The 23,347-nt window shown below is 50.3% G+C and overlaps 1 protein-coding gene and 1 pseudogene across 16 annotated transcripts in view; one reads left to right on the top strand and one right to left on the bottom strand.

Moving 5' to 3' along the window:
• The first annotated feature begins 881 nt into the window (after positions 1 to 881).
• The window catches only part of RPS6KA1 (ribosomal protein S6 kinase A1), a 63,385-nt gene continuing 40,919 nt past the window's right edge, over positions 882 to 23,347 (top strand). For 14 of the 16 annotated variants that reach the window (XR_013405378.1, XM_077967365.1, XM_077967455.1 and 11 more), the window contains exon 1: positions 17,637 to 17,822. Coding sequence is in view for 6 of the 16 variants with exons in the window: in XM_077967365.1 (XP_077823491.1) it covers positions 17,760 to 17,822 (63 nt within the window). In the remaining 10 variants the exon portion in view is untranslated. Of the gene's footprint in view, positions 1,170 to 17,636; positions 17,823 to 19,229; positions 19,276 to 23,347 lie in introns of those variants that run through there. The other 2 variants (XM_077967462.1, XM_077967447.1) reach the window with 2 other exon arrangements.
• LOC719897 (developmental pluripotency-associated protein 2 pseudogene) lies at positions 6,976 to 7,879 on the bottom strand (annotated as a pseudogene).

Below are 23,347 nucleotides of genomic sequence, written 5' to 3'. Positions count from 1 at the left end.
GATCCTGTCTGTATTGAAATTTTTAAATGAGATGCTACATATCAAACCTTAGAACAGTGTCTGGCACCATGCGAGTGCTCAGTAAAATAATAATGATGAGGCCAGGTGCAGTGAATCACTCCTGTAATCCCAGTACTTCGGGAAGCCAAGGCAGGAGGATCACTTGAGCCCAGGGGTTTGAAACCAGCCTGGGCAACATAGCAAGACCCTGTCTCTACAAAAATAAAAATTAAGGCCAGGCACGGTGGCTTACAAGTGTAATCCTAGCACTTTGGGAGGCCAAGGTGGGTGGATCACAAGGTCTAGCAACTTGAGACCAGCCCGGCCAACATGGCAAAACCCTGTCTCTACTAAAAATACAAAAAATTAGCTGGGTGTGATGGCACACACCTGTAGTCCCAGCTACTCAGGAGGCTGAGGTAGGAGAATTGCTTGAACCTAGGAGGCAGAGATTGCAGTGAGCAGAGATCACACCATTGCACTCCAGCCTGGGTGACAGCGCAAGACTCCATCTCAAAAAAAAAAAAAAAGTAGTCAGGTGTGGTGGTTAATGCCTGTAGTACTAGCTCCTTGGTAGGCTGAGATGAAAGAATCACTTGAGCCCAGGAGTTTGAGGCTACAGTGAGCTCCACCACATTTCAGCCTGGGTGACAGGGCAAGACCTGTGTCCAAAATAGATAAATAAATAAAATGATGATTATGATGGATAACATAATGATGTAAGCCACTGTGGGTCCTATTCTGTCTTCAGGTCAATGGTACACATAGTGTATTTGACACACAGAGAGAATCATATTTTAACCTCCATATGTCAGAATTTTTATCAGTAACAATTATGAAATAAAACAAATAATCATGGCCAGAAAGTAAACATAGTGAAAATTTTATTTTTTATTTTTATTTTTTTTTGAGATGGAGTCTTGCTCTGTTGCCTGGGATGGAGTGCAGTGGCACGATCTTGGCTTACAGAAAGCTCTGCCTCCCAGGTTCATGCCATTCTCCTGCCTCAGCCTCCCGAGTAGCTGGGACTACAGGTGCCCGCCACCATGCCCAGCTAATTTTTTTGTATTTTTAATAGAGATGGGGTTTCACCATGTTAGCCAGGATGATCTCGATCTTCTGACCTCGTGACCCACCTGCCTCGGCCTCCCAAAGTGCTGGGATTACAGGTGTGGGCCACCATGCCTGGCCAAAAAATTTATTTTATTTAACTACATATATATACTCAAACTAATAAAAATGTCTTGAAAATGAAATAAAAAGCCAGGCTCAGTGGCTCAAGCCTGTAATCCCAGCACTTTGGGAGGCCGAGACGGGCGGATCACGAGGTCAGGAGATTGAGACCATCTTGGCTAACACGGTGAAACCCCGTCTCTACTAAAAATACAAAAAACTAGCCGGACGCGGTGGCGGGCGCCTGTAGTCCCAGCTACTCCGGAGACTGAGGCAGGAGAATGGTGTAAACCTGGGAGACGGAGCTTGCAGTGAGCTGAGATCAGGCCACTGCACTCCAGCCCGGGTGACAGAGCAAGACTCCGTATCAAAAAAAAAAAAAAAAAAGAAAATGAAATAAAAATTACAATTCAAAATGGAAAAGTAGGGGGCTATGCATGGTGGCTCATACCTGTAATCCTAGCAGTTGGGGAGGCTGAGGCAGGTGGATGGCTTGAGCCCAGGAGTTCAAGACCAGCCTGGGCAACATGGCAAAACCCTGTCTCTACAAAAATTGCAAAGATTGGCTGGGCACAGTGGCTCACGCCCGCAATCCTAGCACTTTGACAGGCCAAAGCGGGTGAATCACCTGAGGTCAGGAGTTCGAGACCAGCCTGGCCAACATGGTGAAACCCCGTCTCTTCTAAAAATACAAAAATTAACTGGGCATGGTGGTGCATGCCTGTAATCCCAGCTACTTGGGAGGCTGAGGCAGGAGAATCGCTTGAACCTGGGAGGTGGAGGTTACAGTGAGCTGAGATTGTGCCACTGCACTCCAGCCTGGGCAACAAGAGTAAAACTCCATCTCAAAAAAAAAAAAAAAAAATTAGCTAGGCATGGTGGTGGGCATCTGTAGTCCCAGCTACCCGAGAGGCTGAAGCGGGAGGATTACCAGAGCCAGGGAAGTCAAGGCTGCAGTAAGCTATAATCACACCACTGCACTCCAGCCTGGGTGACAGGGCGAGACCCTATCTCGAAAAAAAAAAGAAAAATCAAATGTTGGGGAAGGCGGGCACAGTGGCTCACACCTGTAATCCCAGAACTTTGGGAGACTGAGGTGGGTGAATCACTTGAGCCCAGGAGTTTCTGAGACCAGCCTGGGCAACATGGTGAAACCCCATCTCTACCAAAAATACAAAAATTAGCCAGTGTCATAACTTGGTCTCAAAATAAATAAATAAATAAATAGATTAAAAAAATTTTTTAAGCACAAAAGGGAAAAAAGTAATGGACTAATAGTTTTTAATTATATTTATGGAATTTTTTTTTTCCCACAAAAGGGAACATACGTACACACAAGAAGAAATACCTCCAAAAGTGTGCACTTGGCTGGGTGCAGAGAATAATTTGCACAAAGAATAACAGAATTGAAGCAATTCAAATTTTTTCCCCTTGCTTTTTTTTTTTTTGTTTGAGATGGCGTCTTGCTCTGTAGCCCAGGCTGGGGTGCACTGGCACCATCTTGGCTCACTGCAAGCTCCACCTCCCACGTTCATGCCATTCTCCTGCCTCAGCCTCCTGAGTAGCTGGGACTACAGGCACCCACCACCACGCCTGGCTAATTTTTTGTATTTTCAGTAAAGATGGGGTTTCACTGTGTTAGTCAGGATGGTCTCAATCTCTCGGCTTCGTGATCCACCCGCCTTGGCCTCCCAAAGTGCTGGGATTACAGGCGTGAGCCACTGCGCCCGGCTCTTCCCTTGTTTTTACAGTTACTGTGCTATCACTGTTGATTTCAAATTTGTTGTTTAAATGCAAGGATGTGGAGACATGAACTACTCCCAAAGTGAGCTCCCATGATTTTGACCCACTGGGGACTCTCAAACTAAAGGTGTTTTGTAGCTGACTCCCTGTGTGCTGGGGGCCAAGCGTATAACTCAGAGTTATCCAAATTAGCTTCCATGTAGAATATATTACTTATTAAACGTTAGATAATAAAAACATATGAATCTGCAGCTTACATATATTCCTAAAATTTACAGTAGTCCCTCTGCTTTGGGAGGCCGAGGTGGGAGGACCCCTTGAGCCCAGGAGTTCGAGGCTGTAGCGAGCTGTGATTGTGCCACTGCCCTTCAGCCTGGCTGACAGAGGGAAACTCTGTCTCTTAAAAAAAAAAGAACAAAAAACAAAAACCTCACAGCAATCACAACAATTAGTACTTTGACCAACAGAGGGATCTCTTTAGGAAGGATGATTTTATCACCAACATTATTTAGAATTGCCAAGCCATGGTGATAGTAAAAAGCAGACCTACCCAGTTTCATTGATGTTTCTATTTTATCTTTTTTTTTTTTTTTAACTTTTTTTGTAGAGATGGGGTTTCGCCATGTTGCCCAGGTTGGTCTTGAACTCCTGGGCTCAAGCAATCCGCCTGTCTCAGCCTCCCAAAGTGTTGGGAGTACAGGCGTGAGCCATGGCACCTGGCCTCACTAATGTTTTAAAATTCTCTACAGACAAAGCATGCCTTATTTCTTCCACATGGCAGGCTCCGCCACCACCCTTACCTGATTCACCTCTGCCTCAGGCTACCAGTTTCCCATCTTTGGCCAAGACAAAGGCCCCTTCCAAAGCTGACAACATTCCACTACTTTTTTTTTTTTTGAGATGGAGTCTCGCCCTGTCACCCAGACTGGAGTGCAATGGCACGATCTCAGCTCACTGCAACCTCTGCCTCCTGGGTTCAAGCCACTTTCCTGCCCCAGCCTTCTGAGTAGCTGGGATTGCAGGCGTGCACCACCACTCCCCGCTAATCTTTAGTAGAGACAGGGTTTCACCATATTGGCCAGGCATGGTCTCGAACTCCTGACTTTGTGATCCACCCACCTCAGCCTCCCAAAGTGCTGGATTACAGGCATGAGCCACTGCGCCCAGTCCTTTTTTTTTTTTTTTTTTTTTGAGGTGGAGTCTTGCTCTGTCACCCAGGCTGGAGTGCAGTGGCGTGAATTTTTATTTCCCGGTTTCAAGTGATTATCCTGCCTCAGTCTCCCAAGTAGCTGGGATTATAGGCGTGGACCTTGATGCCCGGCTAATTTTTGTAGTTTTAGTAGAGACGGGGTCTCGCCATGTTGGCCAGGCTGGTCTCAAACTCCTGACCTCAAATGATCCATCCGCTTCAGTCTTGCAAAGTGCTGGGATTACAGGCATGAACCACTGCACCTGGCCAACTTTCTTTTATTAATTCTTTCTTTTATAAAAAGAGACAAAGACTACCTCTAAATCCACTCTTTCTAATTTTGGCTCCACAAGCTATTTCCAGCCAATGACCCTGGGTAAGTCAATTCATCTCTTTAAGCCTGTTTTCTCATCTGGAAATGGAAGTAACAGTCCCTGCCCATGCCTTACCCCTGTGAGGGCTCCATGAAGCAGTGGGGGAGAAGAGTGTTTAGAAAGAGGGAGGCACCACCCAGGTGGCAGGTGTACACAGATGGCAGGCCTTGACAACAAAGTTGATTATGTTCTTCTGAGGTCACTGGATCCAGGATCTGGGAGAGGGGAAGGGGATCTGGTGGGTGCTAGACTGCAATCACTGAGTTAGATTTTTTCCTTCCAGGAAAAGGCTAGATCCTCTTGGCCAGGAGGCAGAGGACTGATCACCATGACCTGGCCTGCTCTGCTGCTGGATCAGAGCCTGACTGGATAGAGAAGTTCTCTTCCAGTGGAAGGTGGCCAAGGAGTAGGGTACAAAGAAACACTGAAGCCCACTGGCTCTTGTCCTGGGAAGCACCCGGAAAAGAGCTTACCTATTTGTTTAACTGTCTTCCCCAAAGAAAATGTAACTTTTTTTTTTTTTTTTTTGAGACAGGGCCTCATTCTGTCTCCCAGGCTGGAGTGCAGTGCCATAATCATTGCTCAGTGCAGCCTTAACATCCCAGGTTCAAACTATCCTCCTGCCTCAGCCTTCTGATTAGCCGGGACTACAGGCACATGGCACCAGGCATTTTTGTAGAGACGGGGTTTCACTGTGTTGCCCAGGCTGGCCTCAAACTCCTGGGCTCAAGCAAGCCTGCCTCAATCTCCCAAACTGCTGGAATTACAGGCATTAGCCACCGTGTCTAGCCAGAGAATGTAACTTTCTAGAGCGGGAGTCTTTTTTTGGGGGGAGCTCAAACAGCAGAAATTTATTTCTCACAGTTCTAGAGGTTGGGAAATCCAAGATCAAGGTGCTACCAAGGTAGATTTCATTCTGAGGACTCTTCCCTTGACTTGTCATCAGCCACCATCTTGCTGTGTGCTCACATGACCACATGACCTCTTCTTTGTGAGCTTGAGAGACAGCTATCTGGTGCCTCTTCTTATTAGGGCACTGTCTTAGTCCATCGAGGCTGCTACAACAAAATACTTTACAGTGGGTAATTTATCAAAGACCGAAATTTATTTCTCCCAGTTCTGGAGGCTAGGAAGTCCAGGATCAAGGCCCCAGAAGATTTGGTGTCTAGTGATGACCAGTTCCTCATCCAGAGCACTTTCTATGTGTCCTCACACGGCAGAAAGGCAAGGCAGCTCTCTGGTGCCTCCTTTTTTTTTTTTTAAATTTCTTTTTATTTATTTTTAGACAGAGTTTACCTCTTTTTGCCCAGCTGATCCGCCTGCCTCAGCCTCCCAAAGTGCTGGGATTACAGGCGTGAGCCACTACACCCGGCCTCTGGTACCTCTTTTTTTTTTTTTTTTTTTAAATTTTATACTTTACATTCTGTGATACATGTGCAGAACATGTAGGTCTGTTACACAGGTATACACATGCCATGGTGGTTTCCTGCACCCATCAACCCGTCATCTACATTAGGTTTTTCTCTTAATGCTGTCCCTCCTCTAACCTACCTCACCCCCTGAACAAACTTTTTTCCGAAAGAGCCAGCTAGTAAATATTTTAGGCTTTTCAGGCCATATGGTCTCTGTTGCAAGTACTCAACTCTGCTGTTGTAGTGAGAAAGCAGCCATAGACGATACGTAAACGGAGTGTGGCTGTGTTCCAATAAAACTTTATTTATGGATACTACAGTATGAATTTCATATAACTTTCACATGTCATGAAATATTCTTCTTTTGACTTTTAAAATGATTTAAAAATCTAAAAACCATTCTTAACTTGCGAGCATACAAACACAGTAGGCCAGATTTATCATGTGGGCCACAGTTTGTGCGCCTCTATCCTAGAGGGCAGAGACCGTCTTCTCCTCTGCTGTATTCCCAGTGCCTAGAACAGTGCCTGGCATGTAGCTGGTGCTCAGTAACTATTTGTTGGTGATCAGCTGCTCCCTTTTCTGCCCCTTTTAACTTCAATTCCCTCCCCAACTCTTCCTGCTACTATATCACCTCTGCTGTCACCTCCTGTCCTCTCTGATGCCAGCAACCAAATTCAGCCTCACCCCCGGGCTCCAGGACAATGGTACTGCTCTGTGGAGGAGCTCACTGCCTAATTCTCCGCCTTGCTCTCCTTCACCCTCTGCAGTCCTGGACCATCCCACCTGCATGTTTCTGTTCCTCCTCTTCCTCTCTGACCACTCCCTTTTTTTTTTTTTTTTTTTTTTTGCCAATTGCAGTGACTTTATTTTAAAGGGTTTTCAGACTTATAGAAAGGGGCTTTTTAGATGGGGCTGTGTCACTAGTCAACCATCTTCACTGTGGAGTCCTAATCACTATGATGCTTGTTTTGTAGATCACAAGGATTCATTCAAATTGTCTCTTCCATTCCTTCATAATAGGTTACGTAGTCTGAAAGTACACCCCTCCTTCTCTAGTACATTGCATTCAAACAGGTTGCTGCTACTTCTCTATTGTCATTCATCTTTTCATCATCTTCTTATTCCTCTTAGCGCAGTCGGGGCATAACATATTATCTTCTATGCCTGGGGTGGGGGGGATGGGAAAATGCAGACAGGTGACAAGAAGAGAGAAATCATCCTCCTGTGAGTGGTAGGCACCCAGGCCTGACCTGCATGAAACTGCAGGCGCACCCAACCCTTTGTGTCTGCCGAGAGAAGTCTGCCATGGACCACACACCACCTGACTCCAGAGGCTTGCATCAAAAAGGCCTCAAGAGAAACAGGAATGGAACATGAATTCACAGCCTTAGGCTGAACAGCCCTTGCAGCAATTCTTGCCCGTGATGCCAACATGGCTCCCTCGCTGAAGTTATCACTTCAACTGTATTAGTCTCTTCTGCTCTCTCATTCATCTCATAGGTTTTCTGAAGCCTTGCTGTCTTGGTCACTGCCTTGCGTTTCCTCGAACATCGCTGTAATCTGGTCCTTTGTGACACTTCAGGTATATCTTGCTGTTGTTCAGGGCAAGCATGCCTACGGACCCTCAGATAAACTTCGATTTTCTTGCCATTGGTACTCAAACTGAGTTGTCGACACCAGTCCCGCAAAGAGTCCCAACACACCTTATTAATGGGAGGCAAAATGGTTGGCAAGGGAAGAGCCGGTATTTTGCACCTAGCTTTTTGTGGAGCTGTAAATTGTTCATGTGTTTGAAGTAGATGACCTTGATTGTATTTCATAGGCTTCTCCAGTTTGACACCAGAAGTTGAAGAAACACTTGGTTCCATTTGTTCCATATTTGGATCATCTTTAACTGGCACCAATGTCAAAATCACACTTTCCTCATCATCTACTTCCCCCTCAAAGAAATTCTTCTTGCTGCTATCCAAATTTGAGTCTGACATTTTCAGCAACACCCGTCTTGCCCATTCGGTGATATGTTGTTTCAAAAATTAGGCCGGGCAAGATGGCTCATGCCTGTAATCCCAGCACTCTGGGAGGCCCAGGCAGGCAGATCACTTGAGTCCAGGAGTTCGAGATCAGCCTGGGAAACATGGCGAGACCCCTGTCTCTACCAAAAAATACAAAAATTAGGCAGGCGTTGTGGCGTGTGCCTGTAATCCCACCTACTTGGGAGGGGGTAGTGGGAGGACTACCACTCCCTCTTTTTTTTTTTTTTGGCAACGCAGTCTCACTCTGTGGCCCAGCCTGGAGTGCAATGGCACAATCTCGGCTCACTGCAACCTCCACCTCATGGGTTCAAGTGATTCTCCTGCTCAGCCTCCCGAGTGGCTGGAACTACAGGCGTCTGCCACCACGCCTGGCTAATTTTTGTATTTTTAGTAGAGATGGGTTTCACCATGTTGGCCAGGCTTGAAACCACTCCCTCTTTGGCTTCATTGTCTACCAGTCCCTGATCACAGTCAGGGGAGTTCCTCTAGGCTGAGGCCTCATGCCTTCACTGCACACAAGTGCAGAACCCACTCAGTGAACCCCAGGCCCCAGTCTCTGGCTCTCCCACTTCTTTGCAGGGGGAAGAATTTGGAGAAAAGAAGGAAGTCTATGATTGTCACCTACCATTTCTTTTTTTCTTTTTCTTTTTCTTTTATTTATGTTTTTTGAGACAGAGTCTCACTCTGTTGCCCAGGTTGGAGTGCAGTGGTGAGATCTTGGCTCACCGCAAGCTCTGCCTCCCGGGTTCACACCATTCTCCTGCCTCAGCCTCCCAAGTAGCTGGGACTACAGGCGCCCGCCACCACACCTGGCTAATTTTTTGTATTTTTAGTAGAGACGGGGTTTCACCGTGTTAGCCAGGATGGTCTCGATCTCCTGACCTCGTGATCCACCCGCCTCGGCCTCCCAAAGTGCTGGGATTATAGGCATGAGCCACCACGCCTGGCTGTCACCTACCATTTCTATGGAGCACCTATCGTGTGCCAGGTGCTACACAGGTATTTTATTGCCTGATCTCACTTAATACTCATAACCACCTCTAGTTTTCCAAGGCACAAACTGAGGCTCAGAGGGGTTAACTGAAATACTCAAAGTCACACAGCTAGGAGGTAGCCAGACTGGGATTAGAGCCACGGTTGGTGTGGCTCCATTCACAAGTACATTTTGAGGGCCTACAGTATATCATATGTATCCAGAGAAACAGCAGTAAATAGACAAGTGCTGCCTCATGGAGCTTTGTTCTAGTGGGAGAAACAAACAGGTAAATATATAACAGGACTGCTAGTAAAGAGGTTTGCCATGAAAAATAAAAAGATAACATAGGTTATATCGCTGATGGAGAGCTTTTTTTTTTTTTTCAGACAGTCTCGCTCTGTCACTCAGGCTGCAGTGCAATGGCGCAATCTTGGCTCACTGCAAACTCCGCCTCCTGGGTTCAAGTGATTCTCCTGCCTCAGCCTCCCAGGAAGCTGGGATAACAGGCGTGCGCGCCAACACGACCGGCTGATTTTTGTATTTTTAGTAGAGACGGGGTTTCACGGTGTTGGCCAGTCTGGTCTCAAACTTCTGACCTCAAGTGATCCGCCCACCTCAGCCTCCCAAAGTGCTGGGATTACATGCGTGAGCCACCGTGCCTGGCCAAGGGGAACTATTTTAGATAAGAAAAGCAAAGTCCTCTCCAGGAGGTGACATTTGAGCAGAGGTGTGAATGAAGAGAGTGAACCCTGAGAACTGGAGAAAGAACGTTCCAGGTGGAGGGCACAGCAGGAGCAGAGCCTGATGGGAGCATACCGGGCATGTCCAGTGATCCGCAAAGATACCTGGTGGCAGGAGGGCAGCAAACTAGGGACAGAGTGGTAGGAGAGGGTGACCGAGGGAGTGGGCTGGGGCCTGGGGGCCTTCTCAGACTTGGCCAAGACTTCGGATTTTGTTTGAACTGTGATGGGGGAGGCACAGGAGGGTTTCAAGCAGAAAGATGACACCTGACACCATTCCCATCCCTCAGATGAGGGATGAGACAGACAAGAGACTCTGCCCCCTGGCTCCATCACTGCCACCCACTGTGTGCACACTGAGCTCTCCTGGACCCCCTTCTGAACTTAGCATAGTGAAGTGATCAAGAGCACTGGCTTTCAGGTCTGAGAGAAGTGAGTTCCCAGCCCAGCTGCAATACTTACTGGCTGTCTGACCATGGGCAATCCTGTTCCTCTCTAAGCCTCAGTTTTCTCATCTGGAAAATGGGGACAAATGGGGACAATAATTTTTTTTTTTTTAAACTGAATCTCGCTCTGTCGCCCAGGCTGGAGTACAGTGGTGCAATCTCGGCTCATTGCAAGCTCCACTTCCTGGGTTCATGCCATTCTCCTGCCTCAGCCTCCCGAGTAGCTGGGAGTACAGGCGTCCACCACCACGCCCGGCTAATTTTTTGTATTTTTAGTAGAGACAGGGTTTCACCGTGTTAGCCAGGATGGTCTCGATCTCCTGACCTCGTGGTCTGCCTACCTCGGCCTCCCAAAGTGCTGGGATTACAGGCGTGAGCCACCCCGCCCAGCCGATGACAATAATTTTTGTCTCATGGCATTGTATCGTTGGGGTGATTAGATGATCTCTTACTTGTAAAACACTCAGCTCCAGGCAGGCTACATAGTGCTCTCTCAATAAGCACTCATAGTTTGTTACTATTTTTTTTTTAAGTTTTTTGAGGCAGGATCTTGCTCTTTTGCCCAGGCTGCAGTGCAGTGGCTCAATCATAGCTCATTGCAACCTCAAACTCCTGGGCTCAAGCTATCCTCTGGCCTCAGCCTCCAAGTAGCTAGGACTACGAGTGCGTGCCACCATGCCTGGCTAATATTTTTATTTTTAGTAGAGATGGGATCTTGCTATGTTGCCTAGGCTGGCCTCAAACTCCTGGTCTCAGGCAATCCTCTTGGCTCAGCCTCCCAAAGTGCTGGAATTACCGGCATGAGCCACTGTACCCCACTTGTGATTATTATTATTTAAAGTCTCAGCTCTGTTCTGGCACTTTGTAACAGCTCATTAAAGGTAACTATCATTATGATTATTCTCCTCACCCTGTTCCACCTGTTAAAGACACATTAGCCAGGAACCCCCTTTACTGAGAGGCCAAGAAAGAATAATGATGACAGACCCTCTCCCCAGGGCAGGTCCCTTCCAGAACCTCTGCTCTTGAACATTATAGAAAAACCTCGGCCGGGTGTGGAGGCTAACGCCTGTAATCCCAGCACTTTGGGAGGCCAAGGCGGGCAGATCACAAGGTCAGGAGATCAAGACCATCCCGGCTAACACGGTGAAACCCTGTCTCTACTAAAAATACAAAAATTTAGCCAGGCGTGGTGGCACATGCCTGTAGTCCCAGCTACTCGGGAGGCTGAGGCAGGAGAATCGCTTGAACTCAGGAGGCAGTGAGCCGAGATCGTGCCATTGCACTCCAGCCTGGGGTACAAGGGCGAAACTCTGTCTCAAAAAAAAAAAAAAAAAAGGCCGGGCGCGGTGGCTCAAGCCTGTAATCCCAGCACTTTGGGAGGCCGAGACGGGTGGATCACGAGGTCAGGAGATCGAGACCATCCTGGCTAAAACAGTGAAACCCCGTCTCTACTAAAAAAATACAAAAATCTAGCTGGGCGAGGTGGCGGGTGCCTGTAGTCCCAGCTACTTGGGAGGCTGAGGCAGGAGAATGGCGTAAACCCGGGAGGCGGAGCTTGCAGTGAGCTGAGATGCGCCACTGCACTCCAGCCTGGGTGACAGAGCGAGACTCCATCTCAACAAACAAACAAACAAACAAACAAAAAAGCCAGATGTTAATCAAATAGTCACATAAACACATGTAAGAAAGTACAACTTTGAGAAGCACTGTAAAGTATTGATTGCTGTGGGCATGAGTACTATGGAGGTGAGGGAAAATGTCCTGGAGGAAGTGATGTAGAGCTGAGCTGGCTTGAAGAACACAGAATACTGTTTCAAGTACAAGGAGTGACATGTGCAAAAGCCCTGTGGCAGAACTGAAGGAAAGCCAGTGTGGCTGCAGCCGCGAGAGAGGTGGAACAAAGTGTGCACTGAAACTGCAGCAGCATCAGCACTTGTGGATTACGGTTTGTTCTGCACAGCTCTCTGATGAGTGAGTGCTATGCCTACCCCAGAGATGGGCAAGATGACCTGGAGAAGCTCTCCAGGTAGAGCCCAGATGTCCTTTGGGCTCCCTTCTTACCAGCATGACCCACTCGTGGGAGAGGGGACACAGGAAGTGAAGCTTATTCATAAAAGGTTGAAAGCACAACCAATCAGTCCTTAAGTGAGAGGATGCACTTGACAGGGAGATTACTTTGAGAGGGAGAAGAAAGAGGGTCAGGGGCCCAGGATGGGGGAAAGCTGAAGGTAGAACCACTCCTGCTTTCCCTCACTTCCTCTATTCCTGCCATCCACCCCACCTCTCTGGCCCAGCCCCTCACCCTCCTTCTGTGGGTCTCAGTGTCTCTCTTCCTAACTTAAATGTGGCTGACTGCAAGTCAGGTATCTGGCATCTGTGTGCGATCTGTTTCAACTCCTGAGTACGATTACTGGATCTAGCAAATCAAAATACATGATGCCCAGTTAAATTTGAATTTCAGACAAACAACACATAAACTTTTAGTCAAAATATGTTCAAGTATAACAGCTCAAACTGGGAGCAGCAAGAGCTGGGGCATCACAAACTGCTTCCAGGTAACTGAACTGGATGATCCCCACACTGATGTGAATAATGGCTTCCATCTCTGGTCCAGGCTGCTGTCTGTTTTGTCACCTTTTCTCATTAGGGAGGTGGAGACTATGTGAACAAAAGAACACACTCTGGGCTGGGCATGGTGGCTCAGGCCTGTAATCCCAGCATTTTGGGAGGTCGATGGGGGCAGATCACCTGAGGTCAGAAGCTCAAGACCAGCCTGGTCACCATGGTGAAACCCCATCTCTATTGAAAATACAAAAAAATTAGCTGGACGTGGTGGCAGGCACCTGTAATCCCAGCTACTCGAGAGGCTGAGGCAGGAGAATGGCTTGAACCCGGGACGTAAAGGCTGCAGTGGGCTGAGATCATACCATTGCACTCCAGCCTGGGCAACAAGAGTGAAACTCTGTCTAATAAATAAATAAATAACACACTCTGGAGCCAGACTGTCAGGTTGTCTCTCCGCTCTGCCATTTTTTAGTCCTGTGGCTTTTTTGTTTTTTTTTTTTTAGATGGAGTTTCCCTCTTGTCACCAAGGCTGGAGTACAATGGCACAATCTCAACTCACTAAAACCTCCACCTCCCAGGTTCAAGCGATTCTCCTGCATCAGCCTCCTCAGTTGCTAGGATTACAGGCACCTGCCACCACGTCGAGCTTTTTTTTTTTTTTTTGTATTTTTAGTAGAGACAGGATTTCACCGTTTGGCCAGGCTGGTCTCGAACTCCTGACCTCAGGTGATCCACCCGCCTTGGCCTCCCAAAGGGCTGGGATTACAGGCGTGAGCCACCATGCCTGGCCACAGTCCTGTGGCCTTGGAGGGACCCAAGTAATGGGATGCTTACTTTCTCTGCCCTCAGTTTCCTCATCTGTACACTGGAGAGAATAATAGCACATAATCCATAAGATTACAAGGATTACCTTAGTTTATGCAGGTAAAAAATGTGTAGAACAGTGCCTGGTCCATAGTAAGTGCTATGTTAGTGTTAGCTGTCATTATTTATTTAGTTACACCACAATGAATGTAAACTCCATACCGGCAAATACTTTATTTATTATGTATTTTATTATTTATTTTTCAGCAATGGGGTCTCACTCTGTTGCCCAGGCTGGAATGAAATAGCGTGATTGAGGCCGGGCGCGGTGGCTCAAGCCTGTAATCCCAGCACTTTGGGAGGCCGAGACGGGCGGATCACAAGGTCAGGAGATCGAGACCATCCTGGCTAACATGGTGAAACCCCGTCTCTACTAAAAATACAAAAAACTAGCCGGGCGAGGTGGCGGGCGCCTGTAGTCCCAGCTACTCGGGAGGCTGAGGCAGGAGAATGGTGTAAACCCGGGAGGCGGAGCTTGCAGTGAGCTGAGATCCGGCCACTGCACTCCAGCCTGGGCGACAGAGCGAGACTCCGTCTCAAAAAAAAAAAAAAAAAAAAAAAAGAAATAGCGTGATCATAGCTCACTAGAGTCTCGAATTCCTGAGCTCGATGGATCATTCTACCTCAGCCTCCTGAGTAGCTAGGATTACAGGCACCCAACTAAGGACTTTGATTTATTCATTGCTATATTCTCAGCCTCTAGTAGAAAGCCTGAGCCATGCCCCCTGGTGTGCTGAGGCAAAAGGATTGCTTGAGGTCAGGAGTTCAAGGCTGTAGTGTGCTATGGTTGCCTCTATGAATAGCCACTGCACTCCAGCCTGGGCAACATAGTGAGACTCCATCTTTAAAAATAATAATAATAGGTCGGGCACAGTAGCTCATGCCTGTAATCCCAGCACTTTGGGAGGCCGAGGCGAGCAGATCACGAGGTCAGGAGATCGAGACCATACTGGCAAATATGGTGAAACCTTGTCTCTACTAAAAAATATATACATAAAATTAGCCAGGTGTGGTGGCACACGCCTATACAAAAATTATCCAGGTGTGGTGGCACATGCCTGTAGTCCCTGCTACTTGGGAGGCTGAGGCAGGAGAATTGTTTGAACCCGGGAGGCAGAGGTTACAGTGAGCCAAGATCAGGCCACTGCACTGCACTACAGCCTGGGCGACAGAGTGAGACTCCATCTCAAAATAATAATAATAAAAAGAAGGCTTGGCTTACAATACATGCTCAGAAAGAGGGCCTAGTGTGTAATATATAGCCATAAATAAACCAGGTGTGGTGGCTGTAATTCCAGCATTTTGGGAGGCTGGAGGATCGCTTGAGGCCAGGAGTTTAAGACCAGCCTGGGCAAGATAGTGAGATTCCATCTCTACAAAAACAAAACATATAGAAAATTAGCTGGGGGCCTGCTGCAGTGGCTCACGCTTGTAATCCCAGCACTTTGGGAGGCCAAGGCGGGAGGACCATGAAGTCAGGAGATTGAGACCATCCCAGCTAATACAGTGAAACCCCGTCTCTACTGAAAATACAAAATGTTAGCTGAGCGTGGTGGCATGCACCTGTAGTCCCAGCTACTCGGCAGGCTGAGGCAGGAGAATTGCTTGAACCTGGGAGGTGGAGGTTGCAGTGAGCTGAGATTGAGCCACTGCACTCTAGCTTGGGTGACAGAGCGAGACTCTATCTCAAAAGAAAATAAAAAAAAATTAGCTGGGCATGGTGGCACACACCTGAAATGCTAGCTACTTGTGGGAGTTAGGAGGATCACTTGAGCCCAGAAGTTCAAGGCTGCAGTGAGCTATGATCTTACCACTGCACTGTAGCCTGGGCAACAGAGTGAGACCCTGTCTCTAAAAAACAAATAAAAAATATATAGATGTACGGCCGGGCACGGTGGCTCAAGCCTGTAATCCCAGCACTTTGGGAGGCCGAGACGGGCGAATCACGAGTTCAGGAGATCGAGACCATCCTGGCTAACACGGTGAAACTCCGTCTCTACTAAAATACAAAAAAAAAAAAAATTAGCCGGGCGAGGTGGCGGGCGCCTGTACTCCCAGCTACTCGGGAGGCTGAGGCAGGAGAATGGCGTGAACCCGGGAGGTGGGGCTTGCAGTGAGCTGAGATCCGGCCACTGCACTCCAGCCTGGGCAACAGAGCCAGACTCCGTCTCAAAAAAAAAAAAAAAAAAAAAAAATATATATATATATATGTAAATAATTTATTGAATTAAAATGAATCTTGTCCTATATACCTGAAAGATTGAGATTATAATTCCCGTTTTACAGATGGAGAAATTGAGGTTTAGAGCCGTAAAATGAGTTTCCCAATGTTAAGAAGGTAGCAGAGCTGGAAGTCAAACCCAGATTTGTTGGGTTCCAAAGTCCTTTCCACTCAAAATTCAGTTCAACAGCGGAGGTCCTACCCTGGGAAAGCCATGGAAAAGGGGGAGCGTGTGGATTCTGGAGAAATCCTCATCCACTTTGATTTTTTTTTTTTTTTGAGATGGAGTCTCCCTCTGTCGCCCAGGCTGGAGTGCAGTGGCACTATCTCGGTTCACTGCAAGCTCCGCCTCCTGGGTCCACGCCATTCTCCTGCCTAAGCCTCCCGAGTAGCTGGGACTATAGGTGCCTGCCACCACGCCTGACTAATTTTTTGTATTTTTAGTAGAGACAGGGTTTCACCATGTTAGCCAGGATGGTTTCGATCTCCTGACCTCGTGATCCGCCAGTCTCGGCCTCCCAAAGTGCTCGGATTACAGGCGTGACACTGATTTTTTTAAGCCTTAGTCTGTTCTCAACTTCTTGTGTGACCTTGGGTAAGTCACTTCATCTTTCTGAGCCTGTTTCATGATTTGTAAACTAGGTGGTGGTAATCACTCAAGGAAATCACATGGCTCGCAGGAAGCTTTTGATAAACATTCCTTCCCATCCCCCTGCCTTACAACAGCTTTGCAGATAACTGACCAGTCTTCCTGCCTGCTAAACCAGCAAGCTTGTCCCTCCAGCAAGCTCACTCCTCACACGTGAATACATCTCACCACACCCAGACCCCTAAGGCTCTTCAGGTGCAGGCTGAATCTCTCTGGGGGAACCAGTTTCCTGGTCTTTCACTCTGAGTCCCACCAAGCCACAGTTCATCCTGGGAGCCTGGTCCCTCCTCAGAGAGTCGCAAACCTAAACCAGTCCAGAGCTGGGGCTGCAGGTGACTCCAGGGAGACCTGGCCTGAAAGGACTCCCTTCAAAGGGCAGAGCACAGATTGCAAAAACGCATATTAAGAAATCACTCTTGGCGGGGCGCAGTAGCTCACTCCTGTAATCCCAGCACTTTGGGAGGCCGAGGCAGGAGGATCGCTTGAGCCCAGGAGTCAGAGACCAGCCCAGGTAACAGCGAAACTTCATGTCTCTCTCTCTCTCACTATATACACACATACATACCTATATATGTATATATATATTTATGGATGTAATATTTATATACATTATGTAAAATCAGTCGATCAAACAATCAATCACTCTATGGTGGCGCTGTGGGTCCTGATTGTGGTAACAACTGCTGATGCCTATCTGGGCCTGGGGCACTGAGATCGCCCGGAGATCACAGTGTTAGCTTCAGTGCGGGGTAGAAATTAGTAGAGGACAGGGGATCTCTAGGGCCTGGTGAGTTGAGGGCCTAAGGGGAGCAGGTCCCAGGCTCCTTCCAAGCCTCAGCCCAGATCAGGCCCAGGAACCCAGTGTGAATGTGTGTGCGGCGGGTGGGGACAGGGTGCTTCCCTCCCCTTGGAAGGAGAAGGAACATCTGGGCTGGGATTCCAAATGAGCTGAGCGGGGGAGAACGGTGGCCCTGGTGTGGTGTGTCCAGGCGAACACCGCTGGGAGGGAAGAAGCCAGCAGGGCCTCTCGGGCTGAGCCAAGCGCGGGCCGGGGGCTTGCGGCGGGGACCGGGCCGGCCTCGGGGCGCGGCGGGGGCGGGGGTCCGCGCTGGGAATGCCGCGCCGCGGGGGCTGGGGCGGGGCTTCTCCGGCTCCGCCCCCGCGCAGGTAGCCAATGGGCGCGGCGGCGCCGGGTGACGGAGGGAGCCGAAGTGCTAGTGCCGCGGCGGCGGCTGCGGACGGCCCAGCCGGAGCGCTAGGGGCTCGGGGGGGCGCGGCGGTTCGGGTCGCAGAGCCAGGGACCCCTGGACCCGGGAGGCGGCGCAGCCGGGGCCGCCGGAGGAGCGCGGGTGGCCCGGCGGCGGCGCGATGCCGCTCGCCCAGCTCAAGGAGCCCTGGCCGCTCATGGAGCTAGTGCCGCTGGACCCGGAGGTGAGTGAGCTGGGCGGGGGACGGGCGCCCGCGGCCGGCGAGCCCGGATCCTCACAGGGGCGGGGCGGCCCGAAGAGCCGCTGTAGCCCGGCAGGCGCCCGCGAGGGCGCGAGTGCCCTCCGATCTCTTGCCCACTGTCCGGCTCCACCCCCCTATGCCCCGGGTGTTCGTGTGCGAGGGACAGTTCCGCCAAGCGCCGACTACCTCCCCGCCATAGCCAGGAGAGGGGATCCTATGGGGCGCTGAGATCTGGCCGCCTTCACCCCACATCTAGGACCCGTCCCGGCATCTGTCCAGAGCTGTCGGAGCTTCCTCCATTAGTGCAAACGGGGAGATCTTCAGTGCCAGATGTCTGGGATTCTATCAGAGACAGGGGTTATGGGACCCCCCACTTCTCCCAGGGCCTTCCGCCAAGAGCCCTGCATCTGGCTTCATCGCCGCTGAGCCTAGAAGGATTTCCCCTCTTGACCCCTGGCGGTTGTGGAGTGTGGGATGGCACCACCCTTCTGGGACTGGAACTCCTGATTTTCTTTGCCCTGAGGCTAGGGCCAGAGGACACCTGTGTTCCCTACCCTGGGCTGTGGAGAAGAGAGTGGGGAAGAGCCCTTAGACCTTGTGAAGATGATTCCTGGCAGGGCGTGGGGGGACCTTGGTGCCTGCCTCCCTTCTTATGCCCCTTCCGGTAGGAAGGGCTGGGCCCTTGGGGAGTTTGGCTTCTGCCAGCCCAGATTCCCCAGACAACTCAGCTCCTTCTCTCCCAGAAGCAGCTCCTGTCCTCCCTTGAGGACTCTGTAGCTCCAGTCCCTAAGCGTGCAGAAGGCCACCTCTTCCTGTGCCTTTTGACCCCAGGGTCAAGGTCAAGCTCCCGAACGAGCTGGTGGAAAACTTCCTCCTTAACCTCTTGCTGGGAAGGAAGCAGGTGATACTGTCCTTCCCAGGTGATTGTTGCGGGTATGCAGGGAGGGAATGGAGGCCTCATTTGAGCCCAGGATCTGAGATGACTTTCTTCCAGTTTGGGCCTGGAGACCCTGCCTCAGTCCCCTCCTCTGCCCTCTCTTACCTAGGGCAGCCACCAAGTGTCCTGCCTCTCAGGACCACAGCCTAAGATCAGGGTGAGCACCCAGGGTCCCCAGCCCCCAGGGTGTGCTGCCCCTTTAAAGGGATGGCCGACACTGGCTATTGGAGGGTGGGCGAGGCAGGATTAGGTAACCAACCTGAAGGCGCAATTTGGAGTAAATTGCTCTGGGATTCCTGCCATGGGGATTTTACAGGCACTGCTAGGCTGCTCAGAGGTTCTCTCGCTGACTCACCCTCTGAGGTGAGGAACACTGCCCTCTGCAGCCCCTGTACTGCCACCCCCTACTAGGACTGGGGCACAAGGTCCTGGGGGTGGTGCTCAGAGGTGCATTCCTTTGCCCAGGCACGCCCCGGGACCAGGCCTCCAAAGGGGAAGGTAGGGCTGGGAAAGGCTGGGGAGAGACTATGCTGATAGGGAGGGTGGACACCCAGGAGCTCGATCCTCGGTCTGGGGCACCACTTCCTGCTCCTCTTTAGGGAATCCTGAGGCAGGGGCCAGCTTCCCAAGGGGCCAGATTTAACTGGGAAACTATCTCAGTTTTGAGTTCTGTAACACCTGAGGTCTGTGAGAGGCGAAGACCAGCGGACTTCCTGGGATTCGTGGGACAGGGGGACGCGATTTCCTCAGGAGTTTCGCTCCAGAAACGCTGTGTGATCCTCAGTCAGTCCTCAGCCTGTCTGGGCCCCTGCTTCTCCAGTGGCAAGTGCTAGGTTCTAGCCTCCACTTCCTGGGCCTGAGAGGGTGCAGAGTGTTGGGTACTGTTGTCTGGTCCCCCCTCCCCCACTCCTGGAGGTGCCAGGCGACTGGGTGTTATTGTTTGGGTAACAGGAGCCACAGGGCAGCCACGGTGCAGGTTGGGCTGTTCTCACTGGAGAACAGGGCCTCGCTGTTCTTAGCCCAGGTGACTTGTAAGCGATACAGCCGCCTGACCTGCAGGTACAGGCACCACCGCTGCTGGCAGCTCCTAGCCAGGAAGGAGGCAGGTGAGGGGCTGGTGGGGGGCTTTTCATAGGGACCTAGGATCTGGACTGCTCTGCCCTCCCATAGTGCCGCTGAAAATGGGCCGCTGGGAGGCAGGGCCTGGCCCAGGGTGCAGCCCAGGTGGAGTAATCTATGGGAAGTGTGGGTGAGGATTCTGCCTGAGCTTCGCTTAGCCTTGTTGAAAGCAGTAGTAGCCTTGTCCCCGGGCCCAGTTCTGCCACGTACAGAGCTTTACTATGTGCCACTCATTCTGCCTTACGAATGTCACCCCACTTTAATTCTCACAACAGCTTCTCAAGGTAGGGATTATTACCCCCATTTTCAGATGGGACAACTGAACTCAGGCTTATGCGTTAATATCAGAGCCAGGATTGCAACCAAGATCTCTCTCTCTTTCACCAAGTGGGAGAGAGGCTCAGGGATGGGGAAGGGCTGGAGCCACACTAGCCCAGGGGGAAGGTGCTCCAAGAGAGGCTCCGGATGTTGGCAGACTCTCCTTATCCTGCAGGGCCCTTGTCCAGTCTTTGCCGAGGGCTGGCAGTGCCAGCCAGCCCTGGCACCTGGCCCCCAGCCTCCAGCAGTGAGCAGGGCTGCCAATGCTGGGCTCAGAACCCAGCTCCTGGGGCTGCTTCCTGCCTGTGGGGCACGTGCTGTCCTTCTCCATCTGCTGCCCAGCTTCTCCAGACGCTGCCCTGGGCCCCTCTTTCCAAGACAGAGCTGCTTGGGTGGGAAGGAAGGATGCCGGTTGGAACCCACTTCTGACATCTTGGAACTGGGGGCAGTGGTCTGGGGCCCTGGGCATCTGCCCTCATGAGCAGTGCTCTCTGAGGAAGAGGACGGAGGGTGGGTCTCCAACCTCTAAGAGGCCAAAGGACTCCTAAGACAAGGTCCTTCATTCAGTACTCTGCAAGGTCAGCACCATTGTCCCCATTCAGTCATTTATTTAGCACTTAGGTGATAAGTACTATTTCAAACAACAAAGTGCAGATGTCAGCAAGGCACACCTGCCCTCATGATACAGATAAGGAAACTGAGACTTTATTTATTTTATTTTTTTTTGAGGTAGAGTCTTGCTCCGTTGCCAGGCTGGAGTGCAGTGGCGCGATCTCGGTTCACTGCAACCTCCACCTCCCGGGTTCAAGCGATTCTCCTGCCTCAGCCTCCTGAGTACCTGGGACTACAGGCCCGCATCACCACACCCAGCTAATTTTTGTATTTTTAGTAGAGTCAGGGTTTCACCATGTTGGCCAGGATGGTCTCCATCTCCTGACCTCGTGATCCACCTGCCTCAGCCTCCCAAAGTGCTGGAATTGCAGGCATAAGCCAGTGCGCACAGCCGAAACTGAGACTTTAAAAAGTGATATGAGGCCACGTGTGGTAGCTCACACCTGTAATTCTAGCACTTTGGGAGTCTGAGGCAGGTGGATCACCTGAGGTCAGGAGTTTGAGACCAGCTGGGCCAACATGGCAAAACCCTGCCTCTACTAAAAATACAAAAATTAGCCATGCGTGGTGGTGCGGCCTATAATCCCAGCTACTTGGGAGGCTGAGGCAGGAGAATTGCTTGAATCCGAGGGGGTGGAGGTTGCAGTGAGCTGAGATTGCACCACTGCACTCCAGCCTGGGCAAAAGAGCAAAACTGTCTCTAAAAATGAAATAAAAATAAAAAGTGATATGACAGACCCAAGGACGGAATAAGTGGCTGGCAGAGCTAGGATTAGTGGCTGTATCTTTGTGGCTGCATAGCTGTGTTCTTTCAAGGATCCTATGCAGCAGTCAGGCCAGAGGGGCAGATGACCCAGGACCCGGGCTCTGAGTGGGAAGCTGGCACCCCGCAACTCCCCTGACCCCCCTACCAGTCTGTTCCCCAGGGCTGCCTGTTTCCCTACTCTTACAGGTTTGGCGTTTCGTAAGAATGACACCCAAGCCAGAGATATAGGGAGTGGAGGCAGCCAGACTGCCTTGGGGGGGTCCCTAAATCATCCAGGCCACTGCTCAAGAAGCCCATACCTCTGGGTACACCTACCCCTTCGTCCCCTCCCTCAGTAGACTTGCAGACACATGACTTTGGGTTATGGTCACGTGTCTCCCACCTGCCTGCTGAGGGACCTCGGGTGAGTCCCTTAACTCTCTGAGCCTTATCTGAAAAATAGGAGTAATAGGACCTGCTCTGGCCTCCTTGCTCTCTTTGCTGGGTTGAACTTTCATTGGATAAACCACATGCTGGACTCTGGCTGGGTGCCAAGGAGTTGATGATGGACAAGCCAGGGCCCCTTCCTGAGTTAACCTGCAGCGTGCTTGGTGCTATGAGGGTAGAGAGGAGGGAGGAAAGAACATGAGGCTGTGTGGACAGGGGTGACATTTGAATTCAGTCCTGATAAAAGACCAGGAGTTTGCCAAAGTGACAAGGCAGGAAGACTTTCTTGGTAGAGGCAGCCACCACACAAATGCTGGGGATATAAAATAGATTGTTTTCAGGGTCTCCAGTTGTTGAGTTTAGCTCAAAAATATGGCCCAATGATAAGAATGGCTGTTGTTTGTAGGCCAGTTACATGCCAGGTATATATATTTATAGGCATTATTTCATTTACTTCTTGTAGCCACCAATGAAGTATGTTACTTTGATCCTCATTTCACAGATGGGGAAACTGAAGCCCCCATAAATGAACTAACTTTCTAGGGGTCACGCAGGTGGTAGAAGCCAGAATTTGAACCCATAAGGTCAGGTTGAAAAACCTACATTCCTAGTGATTGTGCTGGGCAGTTGAAGATGATGGCCTCGAATTCTATGCTAAGGAGCTGGGACTTGAATCTACAGTCCGTGGAGGCCATGGAGGGGTTTGGGGCCTGGTACATAGCAGATTCTCAGCAAATCTTGACTGAGTGAGTTGAGTGCAGTAGTTGCACTTAATTTTAGGAATAATGAAGGTTTGGAGTGGGGAAGGCCATGGGGCAGGGAGCTGGTGGGTAGGCTGTTCTGATCATCTGCAGGAATTATGTCAAGAGTTTAGAATGCCGGGTGAAGTGGGGCTCAGTCTACAAAAGCATCCCTACCCCAGCCCAGCCCCTGGGCCCTGGCCAACCCATCCCTTCTCCCCAGGCTGCTGAGAGATGACAGTGTGTGTATGGATGTGTGTTTGGAGGGGCCTCTAGAACATTTGGCCCCTGGGGAGAGATTAGGGGCATTAAAGGGGCTCAGGGGGCAGGATGTCCTGGGAGTGGCAATGGGGAGCTCTTCCAGGGGCAGGGAGATTATGTAATGGGTAGAGCACAGCTGTGCCTGCTACTGCCAAGCAGGGCTACAGCTGCCCCATGGAACCAGCTCCTGGCTCCAAAGTCCAGATCCAGAGCTGTTCTAGAGCGGGCCTTCCTAGCCGTTGGGAACCTCCTGTCTGCCTCACCACACTCTCCCTGTTCCAGGAGGGGTGGGGCGATTTCTTCAAGCTTCCAAATACCTAGATAGGGT

Source organism: Macaca mulatta, chromosome 1, assembly GCF_049350105.2.
Source record: "Macaca mulatta isolate MMU2019108-1 chromosome 1, T2T-MMU8v2.0, whole genome shotgun sequence".
Taxonomy (NCBI): domain Eukaryota; kingdom Metazoa; phylum Chordata; class Mammalia; order Primates; family Cercopithecidae; genus Macaca; species Macaca mulatta.
This window is presented reverse-complemented; position numbering and strand designations above follow the sequence as displayed.